The sequence below is a fragment of the Hippichthys cyanospilos genome, chromosome 9 (genome assembly GCF_059441005.1).
Source record: "Hippichthys cyanospilos isolate Australia breed blue-spotted pipefish chromosome 9, RoL_Hcya_1.0, whole genome shotgun sequence".
NCBI classification, from domain to species: Eukaryota; Metazoa; Chordata; class Actinopteri; order Syngnathiformes; family Syngnathidae; genus Hippichthys; species Hippichthys cyanospilos.
Window position 1 is genome coordinate 21,063,277 of NC_142377.1, and position 22,512 is coordinate 21,085,788.

Sequence of the window (22,512 nt, forward strand, 5' to 3'; positions counted from 1 at the left end):
TCAGCGTTCCCATTTATTCAAACAGAACTCTCTCTGAAACTCTCTGTAGGGTCCCTATGAAACCCTGAGCTGCAACCACCCCCACATCTCTCTCTCTCTCTCTCGCTCTCTCTCTCTCTCTCTCTCTCATATCACTATGCCTGTCACAAATACCTTGTGCATATAAATGCAAGAAAATTTGAAGAAATTACAAAGATTAAATATCTTCTATTTTGCTATAGTTTTTACATTGTTGCCAAACTGCTTGTGCGTCCTATACACGGCAACAAAGGAAATACAGGAATATGACCACAAAAATAAGGGTGTCATATACACAGGTGCATCTTTTATTTAGAGAATTATGGTATAGCCTTCTTTGATTATTGTTAATTTGCATAATATTTCAAATTATTTGGGGGGTGAGAATATGAAACAAACACTACACAGGTAGCAAAAGTGTTCTTGTAAGGTAAAATTCTTTTTCTAATCAAAAATATTTCCTCAGAATAAAGATTTAAAAAGCCTTTTTATACATGTATGATTGCATGTAGTTATGTATATAGCTCAAGATAATATTAGTGCTTTAAATGCGCACATGATGATATCATTCATGAAAAAGGGCCCTAAACTATAAAACCAAAATATGTACAGATATAATGTACAATAAATCTGCTACTGTTTAATGTAATACAGACTGACCTGTCTGCACTGATACAGTTTGTTTTGTACAAAATAAATGCATGGTAGTAGTAGACCTTCAAAAATTAATCGCATGTTAGTCGTAATCACAATGGTGAAAAGCCACGGTGCTCTGCAATACGCCATAAGAGCAGAGGCTGTATTTCATCTCAGCCCCTACAAGCCTCTACTATCATCGCACTTTGCTTCCTTGTAATTGGCGGATGGCGAAAAGTGTGACTGAAACATGGACGGACATCTGGTCCAACGTCTGTATCGTGTTGGTGCGTCTGTCTTTCAAGCTGCGGGCCTCTGGCCGCGACCTCTCCGTTAATCGCGCAACAGCCAAATAAACCGCAGGCTCCGTCGCCACTTTTGTCTCCGCTTGCTTGCCGCAGCACACCCACTTAAACATTGAGCCACTCACTGGTTTTTCATTTCGCTCAGGGGTGCACCTCTGTCTTCTCGGTATGAACTAAAAGCTCGGGTTATGTTTGATCGGGAGCTGTGAATCAGCAGCGCTGGCCTCTTGTCATCTGTATGGCAAAGTGCAAAACTGTTCCAGGCTTTCTTGCACATTTTTGGGCTTGATGGGAAAGGTTTGAGGAGTCTTGTGCTCTTGTGAGAAAATACTTCATAGACCGGTTTTCTCACTCCTTGGGAAAATAATCCAAAAGGCCGTACTAAAACAAGCGTCAAGCTATAGTGATTAAAAAGACAAAGCTCGCAAAAAGGAAGTGGTAAATTTACAAGAAAATAGAAGGTTACAAACAAAAAGGGTTTTGAAATACGGATTACGTTTTTTTTAAATCAACTAATTTGTAGTACACATTTAAGGTATATACTTTAGGTGTGTGTGTGTGTTTTGCTACATGGCAGTGACCGAATACCAGGTTTGTGGGGACCTCTTGCACTTGTGGGGATCATTTTGTTGGACCCCACAAGTTCAGACCTTTTTTTGAGAGTCAAGCCTTGCTTTTTGAATAAAGGTGTGAAATTCATTTTGTTTGAGGTTCGGGTAAGGGTAAGGGTAAGGGTAAGGGTTAGGCATCTTTTGTCATATTTGAGTTTACGGTGAGGGGCTAGGGAATGAATGATGTCAATGTGATGTCCCCACTATGATAGAAAAAAAAAAACGCTGCATATTTTTATACCAATACTCAAATAGTGGCTTCCTATTTGTGGAGGAGGTGATGCCGGGGGTACATTGACTTTTTTTCATGCATCTTGATCCACTTTGTTTTTTTTAAAAAAAATTTTTATTCATACTAACCTACGACTTGTCAAAAGTAAAGTTAACATTTGTTGAAAGTTGATTGATATTGCTTTTTTGCTTTTGTTAAAAATGATGACATTTTAGGTATACTTTTACAATTTTCATAAATATCTTTTTACAACAAGCGGGGGAGGGGCTGTAAGTATTTTCGTGGGGGAGGGCTTGGCAAAAATGATTTGCGATGCATTGGCCAAGCCACAAACAAGCAAGCCAGTTTCTTGCGACATTATTGAAATGAAATCCCCTATTCCATTTCTATGTTATCATTGGCCCTCTGATGGAAGCGTCGCTTGAACAACGAACGATTTCATTCCGACGGCGCCGTTCGTCGGCGTCGGGAACAATCATCACATTTTGCATCGGTCGCGCCAGAAGAAAAGGAAATCGCCTCCTTTGTTGCGCTCGAAAAACGACTTCACACTGCATCCTTAACGCGTGGCCATGGAATGTCTGCAAGTGGCCCATTTTCACACTTGCAAACTGGCGTTCGGCGGGCAACGGAGAACGGATAAAAAAGTTGCAGATAATTATACAGCCCGGCAAGAGTAAAGTGGAGTCACCGAGGGCAGAATAACACACAATATCTACATTGAGGGGTCCAAAAAATTGTGCCTGCCTCTCTGTGGTCCAAAAGCGGTCATTTGGGCTAAGTGGGGTGTAATTATGTTACTGTACGGATACAGTCGGAATCTCTGGATGGAATGAAAGCTGCGCATAACTAGCAGGTTAGTCGTGTTTACCCACTGCTAAATCGAGTTTAATAGTTTGACGTCAATGTGGGCGATGATGTATTTTTCGATTTCCATATGCTTCAAGTACCTTGGCTGAACATGAAAACATTGAGGCAGAAAAAAATATATATGTATATTTGAACGAGTTCACTGTAAAAAGTACGAGTTAGCATTTCTATAGAAAAAAAAATCATCTTAGAAGAATACTCTTATGAATATGAATACCCGTATTTGGGCTCCTGCAAGGTCGCCTATTCACATATTATTTTTTTAATTTGTAGTTTTCAAATTTAGAAAAAAAAAAAAACACATTTGAAAATCTAATCCTATTTTTCAGGATCTTTGGTAGGGTAAAAAATGGTTGTAAAAAAGGGTAAAAAATGGCTGTGTTGTCACTATTTATTGGCAAATCCAGTCTCTACTATCAGTGACTAGCAGGGGTTGACTGTACTTTTGAGGAAAGAAAATGAAATTGGAATATTAGGAGAAAAAAAATGTTATATTGAAAGAAAGTTGCTGAGTATTACAATCATCTCCAAATATTTGATTATTTTTCTGATCAAGATGTCAGATTGTCACTAAAAGTTATTATTTTTTCTAGTTTTTCATGACTTCAACAAATTATACTTTGTAATATTAACATGATTTCACCACCTCGATATAACGATTTCTTTTTCACAACCGTTTGTGAAGATCAAATACATCTAAAATCTACAAAAAGGCTTCTTTCTAACCTAGCCAGTACAAACTGAATCCCCGCCAAACAAGGGAATCATTTTGACTACTGTGCGACCTGAATAATTGACACTACATAAGCAAAAGAACTGAAGCACGTGGATATTTTCTTCAGTAGTCCCAACAAACCGGCTGTGAACCTGTTGACGCGCGGCAAAGAGCGAATGGCGCAGCTCGTGGGTTTCATTGTGTGTTTGCCTTCCCTGGGCTTGGAGGTCATCAATCACAACGTTCAGCACAATGGAAGGGGAAAAACAACAGACACGGGGAGAAGGATGGGTGGCTGGATAGATACTGTAGATGGATGGATGGAGGCGAAATGCTACAGTGAAGACATTTTGAGCGAGGCCATGAACAAGCCACAGCACAGACGCTTGTTTGCATGGTGACAGTGCAAATACATGCGAGAGGGGGGCAAATAATGAAATGGCAGATTTACTTTACATTGTGCCGTGTTTGCGTACGCAAAAGAAATGTGATGTGATGAAGTGTAACACAGTCGCGGTGAAGTCGCAGAATAAATTAAAAAAATGACGTGAAAATTATATTTCTTTTGCGTTTGCCCAACTGAAATTGAGCCAGCCCAACAGGGTTTAAAAAACGAGAAAGACGACAGTGATTTTCATGTGAAAGTGGACTTGTTTGGTCATTTCTTGGCAAAATTTACACCGCAGCCCCAAGCCCACTTCTCTCACAAATACAGTACCGTCACAATTTGACAATAAGATGCAAAGCGACAGCAGTCCAAATACCTGTGTCAAGATTGTGGTCATGAGAGCATTCACTAGATGCACACACACACACAGAAATGCATGCATAACCAAACAGAGAGAGTAATGGGGGGATGGTGCACTGCACAGTAGATATGGATTGCCTTTGTGAATGTATCCACTGCTGCATTTCACCTCTACGTGTGTGTGTGCGAGCACATGCCTTTTGTGCATGTTCAACGTGATATATTCTCTGCAAACACCACCGCAATGTTTGTGTAATAGAACCTGACCAATAATACACAGCGCTGATCCCTGCCAGATGAAGATAACACTTCTCATGATATTTACTTTTTTCCCATAGCCAAAACCACACCCACGGAGCACAATGAAATATGGTCTTCATTAGTTTTAAAACCAAAACGAAATTGTGATTATAAAAAGCATTAATAGAAAAATATGTGCAAGTTAATGCGCATACTAGAGAGACAAAAATACACCTTCATCTTTCAGTGAAGAAAAAAAAGGAACCACTAAATTATACTATATAGTCAGATTGTTTTGCATTACTAAAAGGATCAATAAATGAGGTAAATGAAAAAGTACCTAAAACTATTATATTTCTATTATTATTATTATTATTATTATTATTATTAAAAACATAAACACTTCAAATAGTTTAAACCAAATAGCCCTCGGATGTTTTATACACCAAAAGTTGTCAAAACAGACTCGTGTGCCCTGCATTTGGCAACCAGTTCAGGGGGACCCCTGCCCACTGCCCGAAGACAGCTGGGATAGGCACCAGCAAGCCTGCGACCCTAGTGAAGATAAATGACTATAGGAAATGGATGGACGGAAGAAAAAAAACTTGCCTCTACCAGTACGCACATTTAAATAATTACATTATATAATAATGCTACTAATATGAATAATGGTAAATAAATTAGATAATACAGTACAAATAAGTAACAAAAATAGCAAAAATGCATTTGAAAATGTATAAATTGCCTTTTCAATCCTTGTGTCCTTGTACTGGAACTAAAAGACAAATAAAAAAGTAATTAATAAAATAGCCTTCAAATGAGTCAAACGCCAAGTAGCGTTGGGGAAAATGAAAAAGGAAAGCAAAAGAGAGAGATAAGCAAACAGGAAATCACACAATACAGCGAGGACATGAGCTCCATTTGTAATGGACTGTCAGCAGTGAGCTGAGAGGAGAAATGAAAAGAAGGCAAGCGAGTGAACGACTCCCCGGAGAAGACGCTTCCCCCCTCTTGCTTATGATGGACTTAATTGCCTCTATCAGTGTTAAGATGTAACATTCGTCTTAGCTTTATTGCCGGCCTTTATGGTCTTGTCCATCACGCCGAGGGGGTTTTCATGCGGCGGCAAATGACGCCCTGACATAATGAGGCAGGTTACAGAGCCATAGAGGGGCTTGGGATAGGGTGGGTGGGCGGGATTACATATATTTAGAAAATCATAGTAGGCAAGTCAACATTGTTTTGATGGCAAATGTGAGGCTTTCTGGCCCTTTCAACTAAATGCACATGCATCCAGCCGGGCAAAGTATAGGGTTTCACATGGTCGCACAATCGTGCCATTGTCCCGCTGTTAACGCAATGAAAACACCGCTAAAGTATTACTGATAAGCTATGACCCCCCTCTCTCCATCTCCAAACTCCTCATACGCTACCTCAACTCAGATGCAGACTTTCCCCAAACTCATCCTCAACCTACTTTCTCCTTTCCCCTCTTCCAGTTCGAAGCTGCCGCTTTGCCTCAAGAAAATCAAATTAGCTGAATGATAAACAAAATAAAACGCTACTGACGTGCTAAAGTTAGCATCGCTACTTGCAAATGTAGTGACCTTCAAACACAAACGATGGAACATAGGCAGGTAATATAACAGTACTCAATGGCATATGTTCTTTATTCTCTATGAAAAAAAGTTTATTACAGCAGTAATAAAGTATAATAATAGTATATTAGTTGTACTTTTCTCCTTGGGTTGTGACTGGCCGGAGAATAGTGAAAATCTATTTTTAGTTGACAACCATGATAAATACGTTGGGGGGTTTTTAACCCCCAAAATGTTATCACTATAACATTCTTGTGAATTGTGAGTTGATTTATTTACGTTTCATTTGAACCTTTTTAATGTCATTTACTGTAGATAGCAACAACAGGCCAAAACAGAGGAATGTTTTTCATAGTTAAGTTTAAAAATAGATAGTTTAGATCTTTTTCTACTTCAAAGTGAGCATCCATTGATGATTTTTTTTTTTTCTAGCGCGTGTTCTCATTTTGGTAGGAGGCGAGCTGGAGCCTTTCCTAACCGACGTTTAGCCAGGTAACTAGGATCCAATGTAACAAAGATGCCTCAAACCACCTTTACAATATTATTATTGAGATTACTTTGATATCCGTTTACATGAAATCTATCACGCTCATGTTTTCTCACACTGATTATGAGACAGATTAATTCAGAGAAAATCATGGCCCTATCACTGCTGAGCTATTTTTAGAAAAGGCCCTTGGGCTCCTCATGTGGTTTCCTCTATATTCACAAATTGAGAATTCGGTAGAAAGCCAGAGAAGGTCTAGGAAAATTCAAAACAAAATCAATGTATTATATGAAGAACAATGGGATGCTGCTCCTGACTACAAGGGTGAAGTTATGCTACAAACGTAATGTCCAAGCGGTAGAAAGCTAACTAAGCATAGCCGGTAAACCGCGTCTCACCCTGTACTTGAATTTCTGCTTTGATTTTCTTTCCTAAACAGTCACTCTGAAACATAAACCACCAATATTCACCGTTCTAGTGTAGCAAAGGCACAGCCAGGCATAGAAACAAGTGTATTTATTGAATGTGAGGTGCCCTCATTTTCTCCCCCAATGCCATTCCTTTCTACGTTTGCGCTCTTTCATCCCGAAGACAAATTATTTTACTTCACTAGACCTTGAGAAGGAGAGTGGAAAAAAAGAAGAAATATGACTCGTCTCTTATTTTGCTTTGGTTTCATCTCGACTTGATTGCACTCACAGTCAAACTAAAAATGACACGGAGGCTCCGGCGGAATTAGTGGACTTCACTGGAGGGGGGAAGGCTTTGTCGGCATCCTACACGGGGGTGTCTTGAAAGGTTCTCATTGTGCGCCCGGTGAGATGATATATGCAAGTGGATTGGATGGATTTAATGAAACATGCGCTCAAGTCGTCACGTGAGCGCAAGATGGAGAAATTGAAATGATAAGTCACAGTCACGCGTGAAATTCAAGCTCGTAGCTCCATTATTCATGTGTGCTTTCCACAAACACGGGGTCACATTTTATTTGCTTGTCAAGTGCCGGAATAAAATGCTGAATGTTGTTTTATTGATTGTCCAGCAGGTGAACGTTTTCTTGCCCAAGTGGAAAGTGTAATAAATTCATGTTTATTGGGTTATTTGTCATTCATTTAGATTTTCAATACTGCAAAAAAAGTCTTATGACATTATTGGATTTGTCTTTGAAACAATGGCAATAATCAGATTTTTGTGGCCTATTCACGTTCTAATTAAAACTGCATTTATGGGATGAGAAATAAGCAGCGAAATCCAACCATTTTTATCCATCGCAGGGGTATGAATTTTGACATTTGCTGTCAACTGAAAATGACGTCACAGTGGCTGAGGTGACCAACTGGTCATGTGCGGCCCTCATGAACATTGAGCTTTTTTTTTTTTTTACATGTTATTTGCTAATAAGATCTTATTTGAAAGTTCTGTTATTGACTAAATCTAACGCATGATTTTCATCACCAATTTGGTTATTTGGTTGAGTAAAATTCTGAAAACTGATAAATAATCAATTTTAAAAAAAGTTCATATGTTCATATGAGGACTAAAATCATGTATTTTTTCATCCTTTAAATGCTACAAAAATATATATTTTTGGACCTTTAAACTCAAAGAGGAAAGGTATTATTTATGGGAATTTGTCAAAGTAAAAGTCATAGAATTCACTCAAAATCATTGACTTGCTGTTTAATTACAAAGGTCTAAACTGGGCTCCTTACAGCCCTATACCATATATGCATATACATGATGGGATCTTACCTTTGGCACATTGGAAATTCAATATATAATGAAATTGAATGTTTTAGCTGGCTGGATTTCCAACCAGGAAGTGCAACTTGTGATGCTTCAGTGAAACTCCGCCTCTCACTGTGTGGCTGCCGTACTCCCTTCACGACATCATTCTAAAGCCAACTGCTAACGAGACAACCACATCAAAAATAGCGAAAAAATGCGAGTCACGGGCGGAGTCAGTGTGGAAGTCAAAAACAGGTGTTTTACTGACATTAAAATGAACTGGAATTGCCAACAAAGCAAAATTCATGTCAAAAGGAAACACAGAGTAAGACCTATTCCTTCTATGAAATTGGTGTCCTCAGGACCCCTACTCAGAACAACAGTTGTGCTACAGCAGTCGACTGTCTGTCCATATGCTCCCAAACAAAATATTATGGGTTTTGATTTCCATGCTTGTAAAACACATACATTTTCATGAGGATAAAAATCTTGAATTGACTATACATGCCAGCCAGTTTGAAAACACCTCCAAACTCAAATGACCTCTCATACATTATGAGCTCAAATTCAAGCTATTCGTCTTGAAAGTGCACAGCTGTGAATAAAAAAGCATCATCCACAAATCTAATGCGGAAAACACAAAGGAAATACAGCACACCGGTTTTTAAGACAATAATGTACGTGTCATGTTTTTAAACTCTGAATGCTGCATCCAGTTCTGTTAACGGAATAGATCCTGACTAACAGTACATCCGACGCCGTCTCCATCACTGCCGCGCTCGCATCCAACCGGAATATTCTATTACCAATCTAATTGCGCACGCCGGCCTTGACAAGAGCTCATTAAAGCGTAATTATACACATGTTGTTTTCTACAAACATCTCCATTTGAGTCTCGCTGCCTTGTAATTGTTCAGCGGGGACGAGCGGCTCAGATTTTCGCAGATTGGAGATGCGAGGTAGAGAAAGCACAACAGAGAGAGAGAGAGAAAGTGGAAGTAGGTCATGCCTCTCCATAAACAAGGCATGGTTTCTAAAATAATATAGCCATCCAGTGGAAGTAATGCCAAACAAGTGAGCGAATGCAGAGCTCATGTAATATTTACAGAGCACTAATACATAGATGGCGGCTTTTCTTTTTCTGGGGAAGGCCCCTCCCCTTCTAAGCCAGAGGTTTCTTTCTCCTTTTTCATCATCTTTGGCTCTTTTTCTCCCCCCCTCCCTCGCTTCTTTCCATTTGAATTTCAGAGGGAGCCAACTACATAGATATGGCAGGGAATGTGAGCGTTTGTGTGTGTGTGTGTGTGTACCGTGTTCCATTCTGCTCCTCCTCCCCCCTCCATCCTTTATGCTCATTGGCGTCATGCATGCAATTTTTTTTTTTTTTTGCAGGGCCCTATTTGCAGCATGGCCGATGATACCGCCGCGGAGAATTGGCCGTTTAAATAAGTCTTCAAGGCCCAGCTGGTGCTGTTAGGTCACCAGGCACCCCCCCGCCCCCCAAGTGCCAGGGCTAACTGACTGTGTCGACTTCAGGCCATGGCTCCTGGGGGTTTTTCAGCTGGTTATAAGGCGGGCTGCGTGAGGGGAGAAGAGCGTGAAGGAACAGGTCTTTGGTGTGTTTGTGGTTGCAAATAAATCATTTGCCTGTTGGATTGTCTTTAGCGACGGGATTTATGCATCGATGTTATCCAATGAAAATTTTGAATGATTTGAATATATATATAGTCTAAATATTTTTTTCAATTTGTGTTTCACCCCATCATCTTATAAAGAAAAACCCTCATATTTGTGGTAGATAGAATAATAAATGTGTCAAGGTTTTTTTTAATCTAATGTTTTTCCACATTTTTCTGTTAAAAAATGTCAACACTTGTTTCTTTTTAACCAATAAACAGTAGTGTTTTTTAAATAATGAAAATAAACAACATAATTTTAAAAAGTAAAAATCTTTGTTTAATAAAACAACTTTCTTCTGTCATTTTTTGTTATTTCTTTCAGATTGAAAAAATAAATGTAAACTTTTTCAGGTGAATAGAAAATAAGTTTTTCATTTTTATTTTTACACATTACCACTTTCACATACTATTTGGTTTTAAAGATAAATGCAATTTGTTGGGGGGAAAAAAAAAAAAAAAAAAAAAAAAATATATATATATATATATATATATATATATATATATATATATTTTTTTTTTATTTTATTTTATTTTTAACCACAATGTATCGTTTGTGATGAGTTTAGAGACCAGAAAAAAGCTGCAAAAAAAGTTGCAAAGGTCTTTTATGTTGGTACTCCAGAGAAACTGGCTAATTACATTTTGATGCTTTCTGACAATCTTCCCTCGTCTGAATTAATACGTCAATCACTGACCATCAGAGCCACTAAATCCAAGCCTGTCACTGAGCAGAGAAAATAAATATCCTGTCATCCCATCTTTCTAGCTTTGATGTATCACAATTATATCTGGGGCTTTTTTTTGTTTTGTGGGATTGTCTTTGTTTTGCTTTGTTTACTTACACGGCTGACCGCCTGAAATACTTCATTCTTAGTACAATTAAAACGTGGCATCAGTCAGCCAAAATGGCCCAGTAACAGAAAAGTTGAGGCACATCCTATTATAATCTGAAATACACTAATTAAAATAACCTGCTTATGGGTGCTATGGAGAAATGCACTTCCTACTTAAAATGTGTGTGCATGTGCTGCGTGTGTGTGTGCCACATTTTTCCTGCCTCCCTAATAGGGTCTCTCTCTTAGATATTCGCTACAGAACAGCTCTCATGCAATATTAATATCCCACCAAAATATGGAATACTGTGCCCCAACTGTCTCTCTCCCTCTCTTTCTCTCTTGACATAATTGACTATGCAAGGCTCCAAATCATCTTGGAAAGAGCCAGCAAGAGAGAGGCATATGTAGGATTCCATGCGAGAAAAGCAATCCTTAGATGATCCATCCCGTCGTCTTATCGCTACAGCACATTGTGAACTCTCACCCGCCCATATCAAATGCGTGTAAAGCCCAAACAACAACAACAGTAGTAGATAAACACATAGAAAATGAACCCGTGCAAGAATAAGTTGGTTTTTAAAACACACGTCTACAAAATCAAATTCTTTCGTCGGACAAGATCTTGTCCCAACCCAACCGTTTATAAAGCTGGAGTGCACCATATCATAATTAAAGTGAATAACGTTACATTGTGATTTACATTGTGAATGAACTGATTGGAATAAGTGAATTGTATTGTATTGTAGTTGGATTGAATAGCGTAGTACTTCCAAGTACTGTAATTAAATTGATCGCAATCGTATCGCAACTGAAGTAAGTCGAATAGCATGCTTTGTAACTGGAATGAATTGCATCCTTTATTTTCGCAATTGGAGCGAAATGCCCATAAAACTGAAGTGATTTGTATCGTAACCAGAGTGACTTATGTCTTAGTTTGAGGGAAATTATAACCAGGATCATTCACATCCTACTGTAACTGGAGTGAACTGTGTCACAATTAGAGTGAATTGTATTATCAAAAAATGAAATTGTAGTGTAATTGTAGCTTGCGGGACCTGGCGTGAACGGTCTGAATTTCCTGAAGTCATATGTATCTTATTGAACGGTTTTATCATAAGATATTTGGAGTGAATTATAATAAATCTATGTATATTAATTGCATTATAATAGAGGAAATTCTTATAGTAGTTGGAGTGAGTTGCAATTGGAGTGAATCACATTATATTGTTACTATTACGTCTTGAAGAAGTGAACTACTTTGTACTACGTCGCAGTAAAACTTTACGGTTGTTGAAAATGTTCAACATACTTCTTAAAAACGTCCCTGTGCATTTACGACCTTTGAAGATGGTGACGGTACCCCTCAATTTCAATTATGTCCAAAAACAAATGCTTCCAACCCAAACGATGGGCGAGAAGTAACCTGAAAAAACTCCGGTTCGACTTTGAAAGTCGTACTGCATTTAACGCAAATGAAATTTCCTCAAGCGTGTTGCTTTGGTCTGACGAGAAAGCATCGAGGTCGAGTCGTCTTCACTCAATGGGGGAGGGTTGGTTTCGCGCACCTTGACAGGAAATGAGGAGGTGTTGGAGATGGAGGTTTTCGAAACGGAGTAGGCGGCTGCTGCGGAAGTGCCGAGCCCACTTTTAACTGAACCGGCGGTGGTGGCTGGTGGTTGCGGACAGAGATCCAGATCGGGGGATACAAAAAGGGAAGGAAGAGGGAGGACTGGGGGGGAGGAAAGAGAGGGGGCAGGAACCCAGTGCAGCAAGTGCACCTTGACACCGGCTCTCGCTGCAGCACCTGATAAGTGCAATGGAAAAACGTCTGCGTTTGCTTCCGCATGTTAAGTGCTTCGCATTGCTATGCGTGCAGACTTCATACAAGCTGATAGTTTGCCGAAGACAGCTCATAATGGGCGCGCGCGCGCTGGCCTCCGATGTCAAGCGGCAGACAATCGGTGAGGCTGATTGATTTCAAACTTGTTCAGAATTCACAATATATATTCCAAGGGGAAACAATAATGAATACTAATGTAAAAATAAATCATTTGTTACGGGCTCAAACCATTTTTTTTTTTTTTCCTAAAGGACCTGGGAGGGATATTTTCATAAGATCTTGATTGTTTGATTTTTGGGGGATAAAGTGATGGCCTCAGATACATGCAGTGAGTAAAATACATGGGAAGAGGACCTTGGAAATATTATTGCATATTAAATCATAATTGCAATATAAGTGGGGAAAAATAATCCCGATTAGATTATTTTTCGAGAATTTTCCGTCCAACAAAAAGGTAAGGGCTCTCGAGGTTGATCGCTCCATTCCATTAGTTTTCTTTTTGGGTGATGTTTTGCATAAATACGTGTTGAAATTTGCATGCATATTTTTTTTGAAAAGTCCTTTTGGCACAAACCTTTTTCCCAAATGTATCTATTTATTTTTAACTTTTGGGGGTCATGCGTCCATATTGCTTTTTGAATTTTAATTGAAATTGTACGACAAAGGAATATTTTTCTTCTTTTCAGACATACTGAAACTGCTTCACTTTTGTTGCATATTCGTTCCCAAAACTTTGAAGCACAACCCAAAAACACACCAACACACACACTTTCACACACACAAAACACACGCACACCAGGTTTTCTGTCGTAGTGGACACTTCCTGTTGACATAATGCATTTCTTAGCCCCTAAGCAAAACCTTAAACCTGACAACAGATTACCTAACCTTAACCCTTACCCTAACCAAAATCCTATTCAAATCTTTACTCTAAAAGCAAGTGTTGAGTCACAAAAAGGGGTCTGAATAGCGGCCCACCAAAATGGTTTCCACAAGTGCGAGAGGTCCCCACAAGGATAGTAAAACCTGGGATTTGGTTCCCACCATGAAGCAAAAACCAAGGACACACACCCACACATTTTTATAAGACATTGTTTCACTCACGGGGATTTTGAAATGATTTTATTCGGGCCAAAGTTTCTCCAATTCGGCATTGTTTATGTATGTATTTATTTATTTAAAGTATAAACCATTTAACGTTGGCAATTGCATCTCTTTATCGTTGCACCAAATTTGTATTCTCTCAATGATTTGTACACGTTTGGCTTTACGATCGACTCCTGCACTTGGATTTATATTCGGACTTTGAGGATTTGAGAATCCACGGCGCGAGGATATATATCTTTTCAACGTTGCGCAATCCTTTGAGACGGAAGTCATCGCCGTGATTTGCGAGCGCCTTTCTCGGGCTGAGCGACTAACTGTATTCGCTTTAGATATGGAGCAGGTGGCTTTCTTAGAAATGCTTTGCTAGCATTCTTGCTCTCTTTTGCTTCATAAATAATGTAGAGCATGAAACATCAATACGATTTCTGTTGTAATTAAAAAAAAAAAAGGTGGGCACTAACAATCTGCATTGATGCACTCCCAGCCCCCCAACGTTCCCCGAAGCAGCCGCAGATAATTCAAAAAGCGTTTGTGATGAACGCAACGCCAGATGAAATTAAATTGTCTCTTTTTGCTCTATTGTTCCTGACATTGTCTCTCTTTTGTCACATAAAAGCAAGGCGAGCTAGATGGTAATTATGATTTGCACGAAATACTAAAAGATGTCCTAAAGAGTGTGGTGGTGTTTAGAGCGGAAAGTAGCGTTGCAGCACTTTGTCAAAGTCAAAGTATTTGCAAGTGCAGCATGGCTAAAACTTCAATGAGTTGCGGTACAATCTGTTTTGGAAAAACTCTGTAATGAAATATTTCTCGCTTTGATGCCCCGAAAACAGCTGGCATAGAATAAAAATAAGACGACGTAACAGTTGGTGGTCTTTTGGCTTCTCGCTTATGCCACATTGCTAAGCAGGCAGAGACCCAACAAACCAGAAGAAAAGTAAAATGGCGGCTTTGTCGGTAGGCTTGCGGCAGCTGACTGATTGAGCATTTCACAATGGTGAAAGCTGAGGTTAAAAAAAAGTGAAAAAGTGAATTTGTGGCCATTTACAGCCAGATTTTTGTGCATTATTGATAGCCTCCTGCGTAGGATTTTGTAAAAGAAAATTAGGCCAAATTGCAATTTCCTCACAGAGCCAAAACTGCCACAGAAAGAAATTGAATAGCCGCAATCACCAGATACAGGGTACATGTCCTTTTTCTCATGAAGGACCCCGAGGGTTTTGTTTCATCAACTGCGTGTATATTAAATGTGTGGGATTTGCATGGGCAGGTTTTTTTAAACTGCAAAATTTGAAAGGCCCTTTGTTCTTATTTTTGTTGGACCTGGAAAGGACCAGCAAAATGTATTATTTATTTGAACTTTAAGGCGCACGGACCCACAAAACGATGGTTAAAACTGTTTGATTTTTACATTTAATATGTGATGAATTGATAAATCTTCTCAAAATTGTGAATTTTTTTTAACTAAAAAAACATACCCTAAAATTTTGACTGATGTTACTTGACTTGGACCACTAATTTTCATAAAGTTCACATTTAGTTGTGATTTTTGGGGCATATTTCCCCCACTAACATTTCTCATGTCGAGCTCTCAAGTCCAAAAGTAGAGTATACTTTAAATGTTGATTATCATAACAAAATGTTGCAAGACTTACCCCAGAGGATGGCAGTCTCTTGCCGTCAGGGTTGGGGCGCATGTGCAGAGAACTGTAAAGTTTCACGCCTCGGTCGGCACCGCTATATCTGCTCTGAAAAAACAAGACGACGGACAATAAGTTTTAAGTACCAGAGCGATCATCAGCCAAGACTGTGGGTTCAGATTATATTAAAAAAAAACAAAAAAACAACAACAACAGATAAAACACACACACACATATATGTATATATATATATATATATATATATATATATATATATATATATAATAATTATACAGTAGATAAAAGTTAAACAACGTAATATTTGTTTAAAGAAAAACAATTTACAATGTCGATAAAACACAAACAAATACAGTTAATCCTTATCCAATAATCTTCCAAAAATTACCGCTTATCCTATCAGGCTCATGGGTCACGTGTGCCTATGGCAAAAAGGCAAACTACACCCTGCACAGGTCACCTGGCAATCAAGAGGCGATGTAAAGAAACAAACAAGCATTGAAACTCCAACTTTCACTGAGTGGGAAACCGAACCAACGAGGCTTGCACGGAAGTCAGGCGAGGGAACCACGGCGGTGACTGTAAACACAACTAAGCACGTTCGTTTCAAATGAGCTGCATCCTGCGCTTGCACAGAAGCGGCTGGCTTGTTCTTGATTAATGCATTTGTAAACCTATCGTTATGTGGCTCCTGAACACTTAAACGCACGCAACAAAAGCATATAGTATATTTAAAAGAAAAACCAAACTGTGGCACACATAGCTGCATTCAGACTATATTTCAGTGAGCATACAGTGCACACAAGCATAAGCAGCCTCACTGGCTGTATATATTATATGTGCTATAAACAGATTGTGTTTATGGGCCTGCTGTGAATGCACAGTGATTACCATGCAATTACTGTGAAGCAAAACCCACAAGCAATGTATGCCAAAGCTTATTTCCCATACCATGCATGGAGGATAATGGGCCAGGAGATAAAAGCAAAAGCATGCTGTATACAATAAGCTATTAGGAGTGATAGAATAATGTGCTTATTAACAGGATGCTGAGATAATGGAGGGGAGCCACCGCATATTACAAGTGGACTTACTACAATGGTTTAGATTTCCATGTAGTTTGGCGCACCGCATTGTTAGTGTGTAGGCTGGCCGTCTACGGTTGCCTCTCAGCAGTGGATGCAGGCTTACTTCTTTTACCAGTGGTGTGTATGATCATTTATGAACTCTTGAATTCCGCGCGCTTTCTTTCTAGATTCTACTTGTGACTGGAATTCTTCTCACTGTAATGCTACGTACAGTGAGAAGAATTTCACTTCCAACCAGAATCATTTCCCCAAGCATCTAGTAAGAAGTGTGACACTTAGTATTCCAACAATGACTTTGCCTCTCACTGTAAAGCCGCCAGGCCACAGCTGAGGATAAAGTTACCTGTAACGTTAGCCGTTTCACGTTTTAGTACGCGGCGGCAGATGTGGCCAACTTAATGCAACACATGTGTTTTCTTTAGGCAACATTCTTCCTGGCTTAGCTAAAAAAATGCACGCATCACACCGCACTGATGAGAGGAATGTGCTGCCCCAGACGAGGGGAAATCCCATCACTCAGCGATTGTATACATGCTGTGTGTATACATTATGCAGAAAGCTCTGTATGGACAGGACAATATGCACTCAGCAATGATGACCAATGAATGACTTTAGGGCAAGAACAGGAAACTTTTATGTTACATTTATGAAAATAAATACCATTAACTTACCAGATGGGTTGCCGAAAATAACAGCAGTAGTTAACAAAATGTAAGGAAATGTTGTTTCAAATCTAAGAAAAAATAGTTTTTACTATTTTAATTGTTTTTTTCTATTATGATTATCTTTATTGTATATATATATATTTATATACATATATATATATATATATATATATATATATATATATATATATATATATATATATATATATGTGTGTGTGTGTGTGTGTGTGTGTGTTTTTTCTCAACATATTTTTATCCCGCTATTTGATAAGGTTGTAACTTGATGAAGTTAGAAATAAAGGTATAATGTGTAAATGTTGCTCATTTTGCTCCTCTGGCGCTGAAAGGGTTAATATTGCACCACTCAGCACTTGCATGTATTTCCAATATTTTGCAGTAGTTTTTATAGGCAGCATGATGCTTGTCCTCATTCGATGGTCAGTTGGAGTTTTTCTTAAATTGTCTTATTCACTAATTACTAAATAGCGTGAACAACATTGCATCTAAACTTACAATACAGTATCTATGTACATTAAATACAACAAGAACTCCTACACTCTTCAAATGCACTTTCTATGTTGATGTGTCAGTGTTTGAATGTAACCAGATGTTATGATGTCATATGTGTAAATATATAACAAACAGAGGATGTTGTGCAGTTGCTATAGAACAGATTGCGCCGAAGGTTCCCATCATAAGTGCCATAAAGGCATTCAGGAAGGTGGCTATAGGATACTATTGTGTTACAATATTAAGGGGACGTCAATGTGAAATAATGTGCCTCCTCTGTATTAGCCCACTTCAAGTGGACTAACGGACACATGGCGAAAGAATATAGGAGCAAATGTATTTATCTGATGCCTGCTAGCATTGGGGTCAAGTGATGCAGCGACTCAGCAGATCCTGTAGATGGAGCTGTGGTGAAAACTCTTGCTGTATGCACCGGTATCGCTAGTTTCTTAGTTATTGTTGGTGCACTTGCATTGGGGTCCAGCAAGTAACCCTCCTAGATCCAGCAGATGGAGCAGTCAGTGGACATGAAGCTTTGTCATGTGCACTGTCACCACCTTCAGTAATGGAGTAGAATAAGTTCCACTATGAGCCAAGGACCTTTTTGTGGATCTATGATCGTTAAAATATGACAACTTTGTTACTTGCTTCTCTGCCACCTGCAGGAACGGAGCTGAAGCGCATACTTTATTTTTCCAAAGAACGGTCACATTTAGGTAGGTCGGCTCTCTACTAAATGATAGTCTACTTGTTGCCCATGTCGCTCCCAGAGAGGAAGAAAAAAGATAGACTTTTCATTTTCACTCATGTCAAGCATAGAAAACCGCTCGTCTGTTTTTTATGAGGCGGTTTGCCGACAACAAAACAACACGCGGTTACAACAACGCAACAACCGCCCGGCGTAGCCAAACAAAACCTCGGCCGCTGGCTGGCTCCACAGAAAGACAACAGATGGCTGCCAGGAGATTTAGACGTTTCTTCTTTTTAACTACCTGCAGCATCTGGAGAGAATGAATCTTGGAGAAAATAACTTGAATAGGAAATCCTGCGAGTGTAATGTTATCTTGTTTCCCTGCGCACATCGCACACCATCTGCATCGCGTCATACGGGTCTTTAGCGTGATGGAAAAAGATGGGGGCGAAATGACATTCTGAAAGTATCTGGTTGGCATCTCAGGGCTCGACGCTAACGTTTGCACTGGCACCACTGGTCGCACCGCATTTGGTTGCGCGCAGTTTCAGATAAGCAGAGCATGGCCGTATTTACGTACAGTATAGTCCCATAACATCCATCCGCTTTCCTCTCCAGCCTGGTGGAGCCTTTCTCAACCGTCTCAAAGCAGTAGGTTACTGAAATGGTTGTCAGCAAAAGCCAGGGCACACATAGATAAACAAACATTCACACTCAAACACATCTAAGGACAATATGGGCTTTCCAATACACCTACTGTGCATGTTTTTTTGGGTTGGAATGTGGGAGTAAACCGGAGTAAAGGGGACATATTTAAATGTCACGAGGGAATAAAACAAGGGAAGTTTCATCATTTATTTTGAGTCATTGACATACCACACATTGGAATGGAAGACGGAAGCCTAAATATATGATTAAGGATTATAAAGAAAAATGAATAGAATGACCATACATCCATTTTCTAGAGCCGCTAGGGTCGCAGGCTTGTTGGGGCCTATCCCAGCTGACTTATGGCAGAAGGCGGGTGGGGTGTGTGCAAGAAAATGCAAACTCCCCGCAGGAAGGCCGTAACAAGGTGGAATTGAACTCAGGTCCCTGAACTGTAAGGCAGTTCATAACCACCGTTCCACCGAGCAATATATTGACATATGTCAGCTTTTAAGAACTGATAGCTTTGTGATGTGATGGCTATAAAAAAATGGAGTAATGAGGACTCCACTAGCAACTTCACCACCACAGCTGTGAAGGCCAACTTCAAAATAAAAGCCTGCTGCGGGTATTGCTTTTTTGTCCATGTATTATTTGGCGTGTCTATTTTGAGGTTGGACTTCACAAAATGCCGTTGGTCTGTAACGTGGTGCTGTTGCATCTTTCATGTTTGGTCTTTTTTTGATGTATGAATCACAAAAATAAATAAATGAATGTCATCTCATTCATCTATGTACTAACTAAAACATACTCATGCCCTGTGACCTCGTGGAATTTTCACCAGCACAAGCTGTAAACGTACTAACAAATAACAAAGAAAGCCTAATCACTAATTGCAAGAACTATCCTGATGTAAGATCATTTGCAACACTTTACTATGCCAATCAACTTGTAATACAGATCATTCCCAGGAAACTTTGGAATAGGGTCTGCAGCTATGAACATATTGGTTTACATTTCACTACAGGAACTTTACACCCGAACTAGGAACTTTTTGGACATCGTGCATGCATATTTGGACTAAAAAATTGTCTGACTTTAGTCTTGAGGTAATTTATCGGCTTCACATCGGTAGCACACATATTCAGATATCGGATGATAATTTCTGTACGTGGTGATTTTAATACTTGCCCTACATAACCGCTGGTAGCAGCGGTAATTAAAATTGCACATAAAAAGAGAGGAAGCAAGGTAAAGAAGCAGGAGACAGTGTGATGGAGGTGACGATAACAAGCAGGCGGAAGAGACGAAGTGGAGGAGGAAGAGTTGATGTGCTGACGACAGCTACTTGATTCGGTTTCACAGAGAACTGTTACGCCGCTTTGAATTAAAGAGTCCAATTGTGAGATTTGACTGCAGCCGCTGAGCTCAGCTCAATCCTCTCTGCTCTTTCTGTGCATGTGCATGTGTGTTTGTGTGTGTGCGTGCACGTCATAGCATTCCTATCCTTGCATATGTTCGAAAACATGACCTAAGCCCAAAGGTGAATAAAAAAGACATCTCAAACATGCTCTCGTGATAGTCTTTAACCCGGAAAATGTTATATCTGAAAAATAATTCACTTTTTTCTTGAATATATGCACAAAATATTCTTGATCTGAAATCAACAACTTTAGCATCAAAAGAAACTTTCCCATAGTATTTTTTTTAACTTTTTGGTTTGACTTTAATAGTCCTTTCTAGGAAAAAATTAAAACAATTTTCCGATGTAATTTTCAATCTTGGTTTGCTTTTTAGGGGGTACAACGGGAAATCCAGACTTGCCAGCTAAAAAGCTTCCCTAAAATAGAAATTTATCTGCAACGTTTTATGGATCATTTGTTTTTAATCACAGCAAGACTATTGGTGTATGTGAAATCTGACAAAAGATGTCTAGTCCCTAAAGGAGGTCTTCTGTTTTTTTTCCTACGCATTTATATCTATCTTTCTCGCTGTTCCCCGCATCTTGAGTGCCTCACCCTAATTAGAATTACCCTCCTTGTACGACCAACTGAAATTGAACAGCCCGTCATTTGCATAATGATACCTCATTGGAGCGACAGACGATGAAATGTAGCAATCACTTAAGAGAGTGACCAAGTCCTGGGTAGGCGTTGAGTGGTCATTGGTGGGGATAAAATGGAGGAAGAAAATGGTGGGAAAGTGAGCATTAAATGGAGTCACACTGATTTATTTTAGGGGAGGGGGGACTAACAAAATGTGACGAAACACTATTACTTGTTTAAATACCGGTGTGTTATAACTTTGAATAAGTCATGTTTGAACATAGATGGTCGAGCAACAGAGTGGAACAGACCAGTTCCGCTTGCAAACATCACATGACCAAACCCAAAAAAACAGGTGACCTCTGATTGGGTTTTCCTTGAGCAAGTGTGATTTAAAATTTAGTCAATAACAAGTGGCCGCATGGTGTCTTCCGGGAGTGAATTAAAAACAGGTGGATTTTGCTGCTTAATTTTCCACAAATTCAGTATGACTCAAGACACCAGATTTAGACTATTGGGACCACATAGAACATCCATTCATCCATCCATTATCTATAGCCGCACAATTAATCAAATTTTAGGGTGCCTGAATGCCCGGAGAGAACCCACACGGGCACAGGGAGAACATGTAAACTCCACAAAGAAGGCCGAATCTAACCCGGGATCTCTGAACTGTAAGGTGGATGTGCTAACCACTATTCCACCCTGCAGCCCCCATATAGAACATCAAAAACTGAACAGCATCACAACAAACAAACTGAACATCAAACTGATGTTGAGCACAACTGATTGACACTGAAAGTTTTGTCAGTTCCAAGACTTCCTGTGAAACCGCTGACTAACCTCACACTTTAAATTGAGCTCATGTTTCTTTTCCAGAAGGTTTTAGGTGGTTCAACTCCTCCTTATAAGACATAAATAGTTCCAGACAAAAATAATTTATACTGATTATTCAACATATATTCTAATTTTGTTTTCATCATTTGGTTCAATACGACAAATACGATTATTGGACGCAAGGTTCCCTTGCCCAGATGCGGGTCAGATCCCCTCTCCGGAGTCAGGCCCGCAGATGGGTGCTTATTGGCGAGTTCCTGGTAGCCGCGCCTGCACTCACCGCGCCCGGCCGCGTACAGCTTTCGATCTAGGGCATATGTGTCGATCACAATTTCTCCATTGCTGCCCTTAAAACAAAACTAGACATAGATTAAAGGTGGTTTTAGTGCGGTGATGGGTGCAGTTGAGTACCACTGAAGGTTCTTTGGTCCAAGTTAGTGGACCCGAAAACACACAACAAATGCACTTCTCGCAGCACTCAAATCAGTGTATCCAACCCCTCAATCTGGTCTTCCTCTGTCAATGTCTACACGCGTGACGAGCGATCACATGTGGCATGTTGCAGTCAGCCGACCCAGACAGGAGGGAGTTAAGTCCCTTATCTCGGCTCCCCAGAAGAAATTCCGACTTGAGGCCTCGCTCTGCTGGTTTCCTGCCTTCTTGCCCAATGCCCTATTTATACTCACCAGGGCTCTAGAATACCGCAGGCGGCTTTTTCCC

General features: G+C 39.6%; 1 protein-coding gene across 2 annotated transcripts in view; it reads right to left on the reverse strand.

Moving 5' to 3' along the window:
* Positions 1-22,512, reverse strand: part of tox2 (TOX high mobility group box family member 2) — a 94,281-nt gene that overhangs the window by 54,826 nt on the left and 16,943 nt on the right. For both annotated transcript variants that reach the window (XM_088424598.1, XM_088424597.1), the window contains exon 2: positions 15,306-15,398. In XM_088424598.1, coding sequence (XP_088280724.1) covers positions 15,306-15,398 — 93 coding nt within the window. The remainder of the gene's footprint in view (positions 1-15,305; positions 15,399-22,512) is intronic.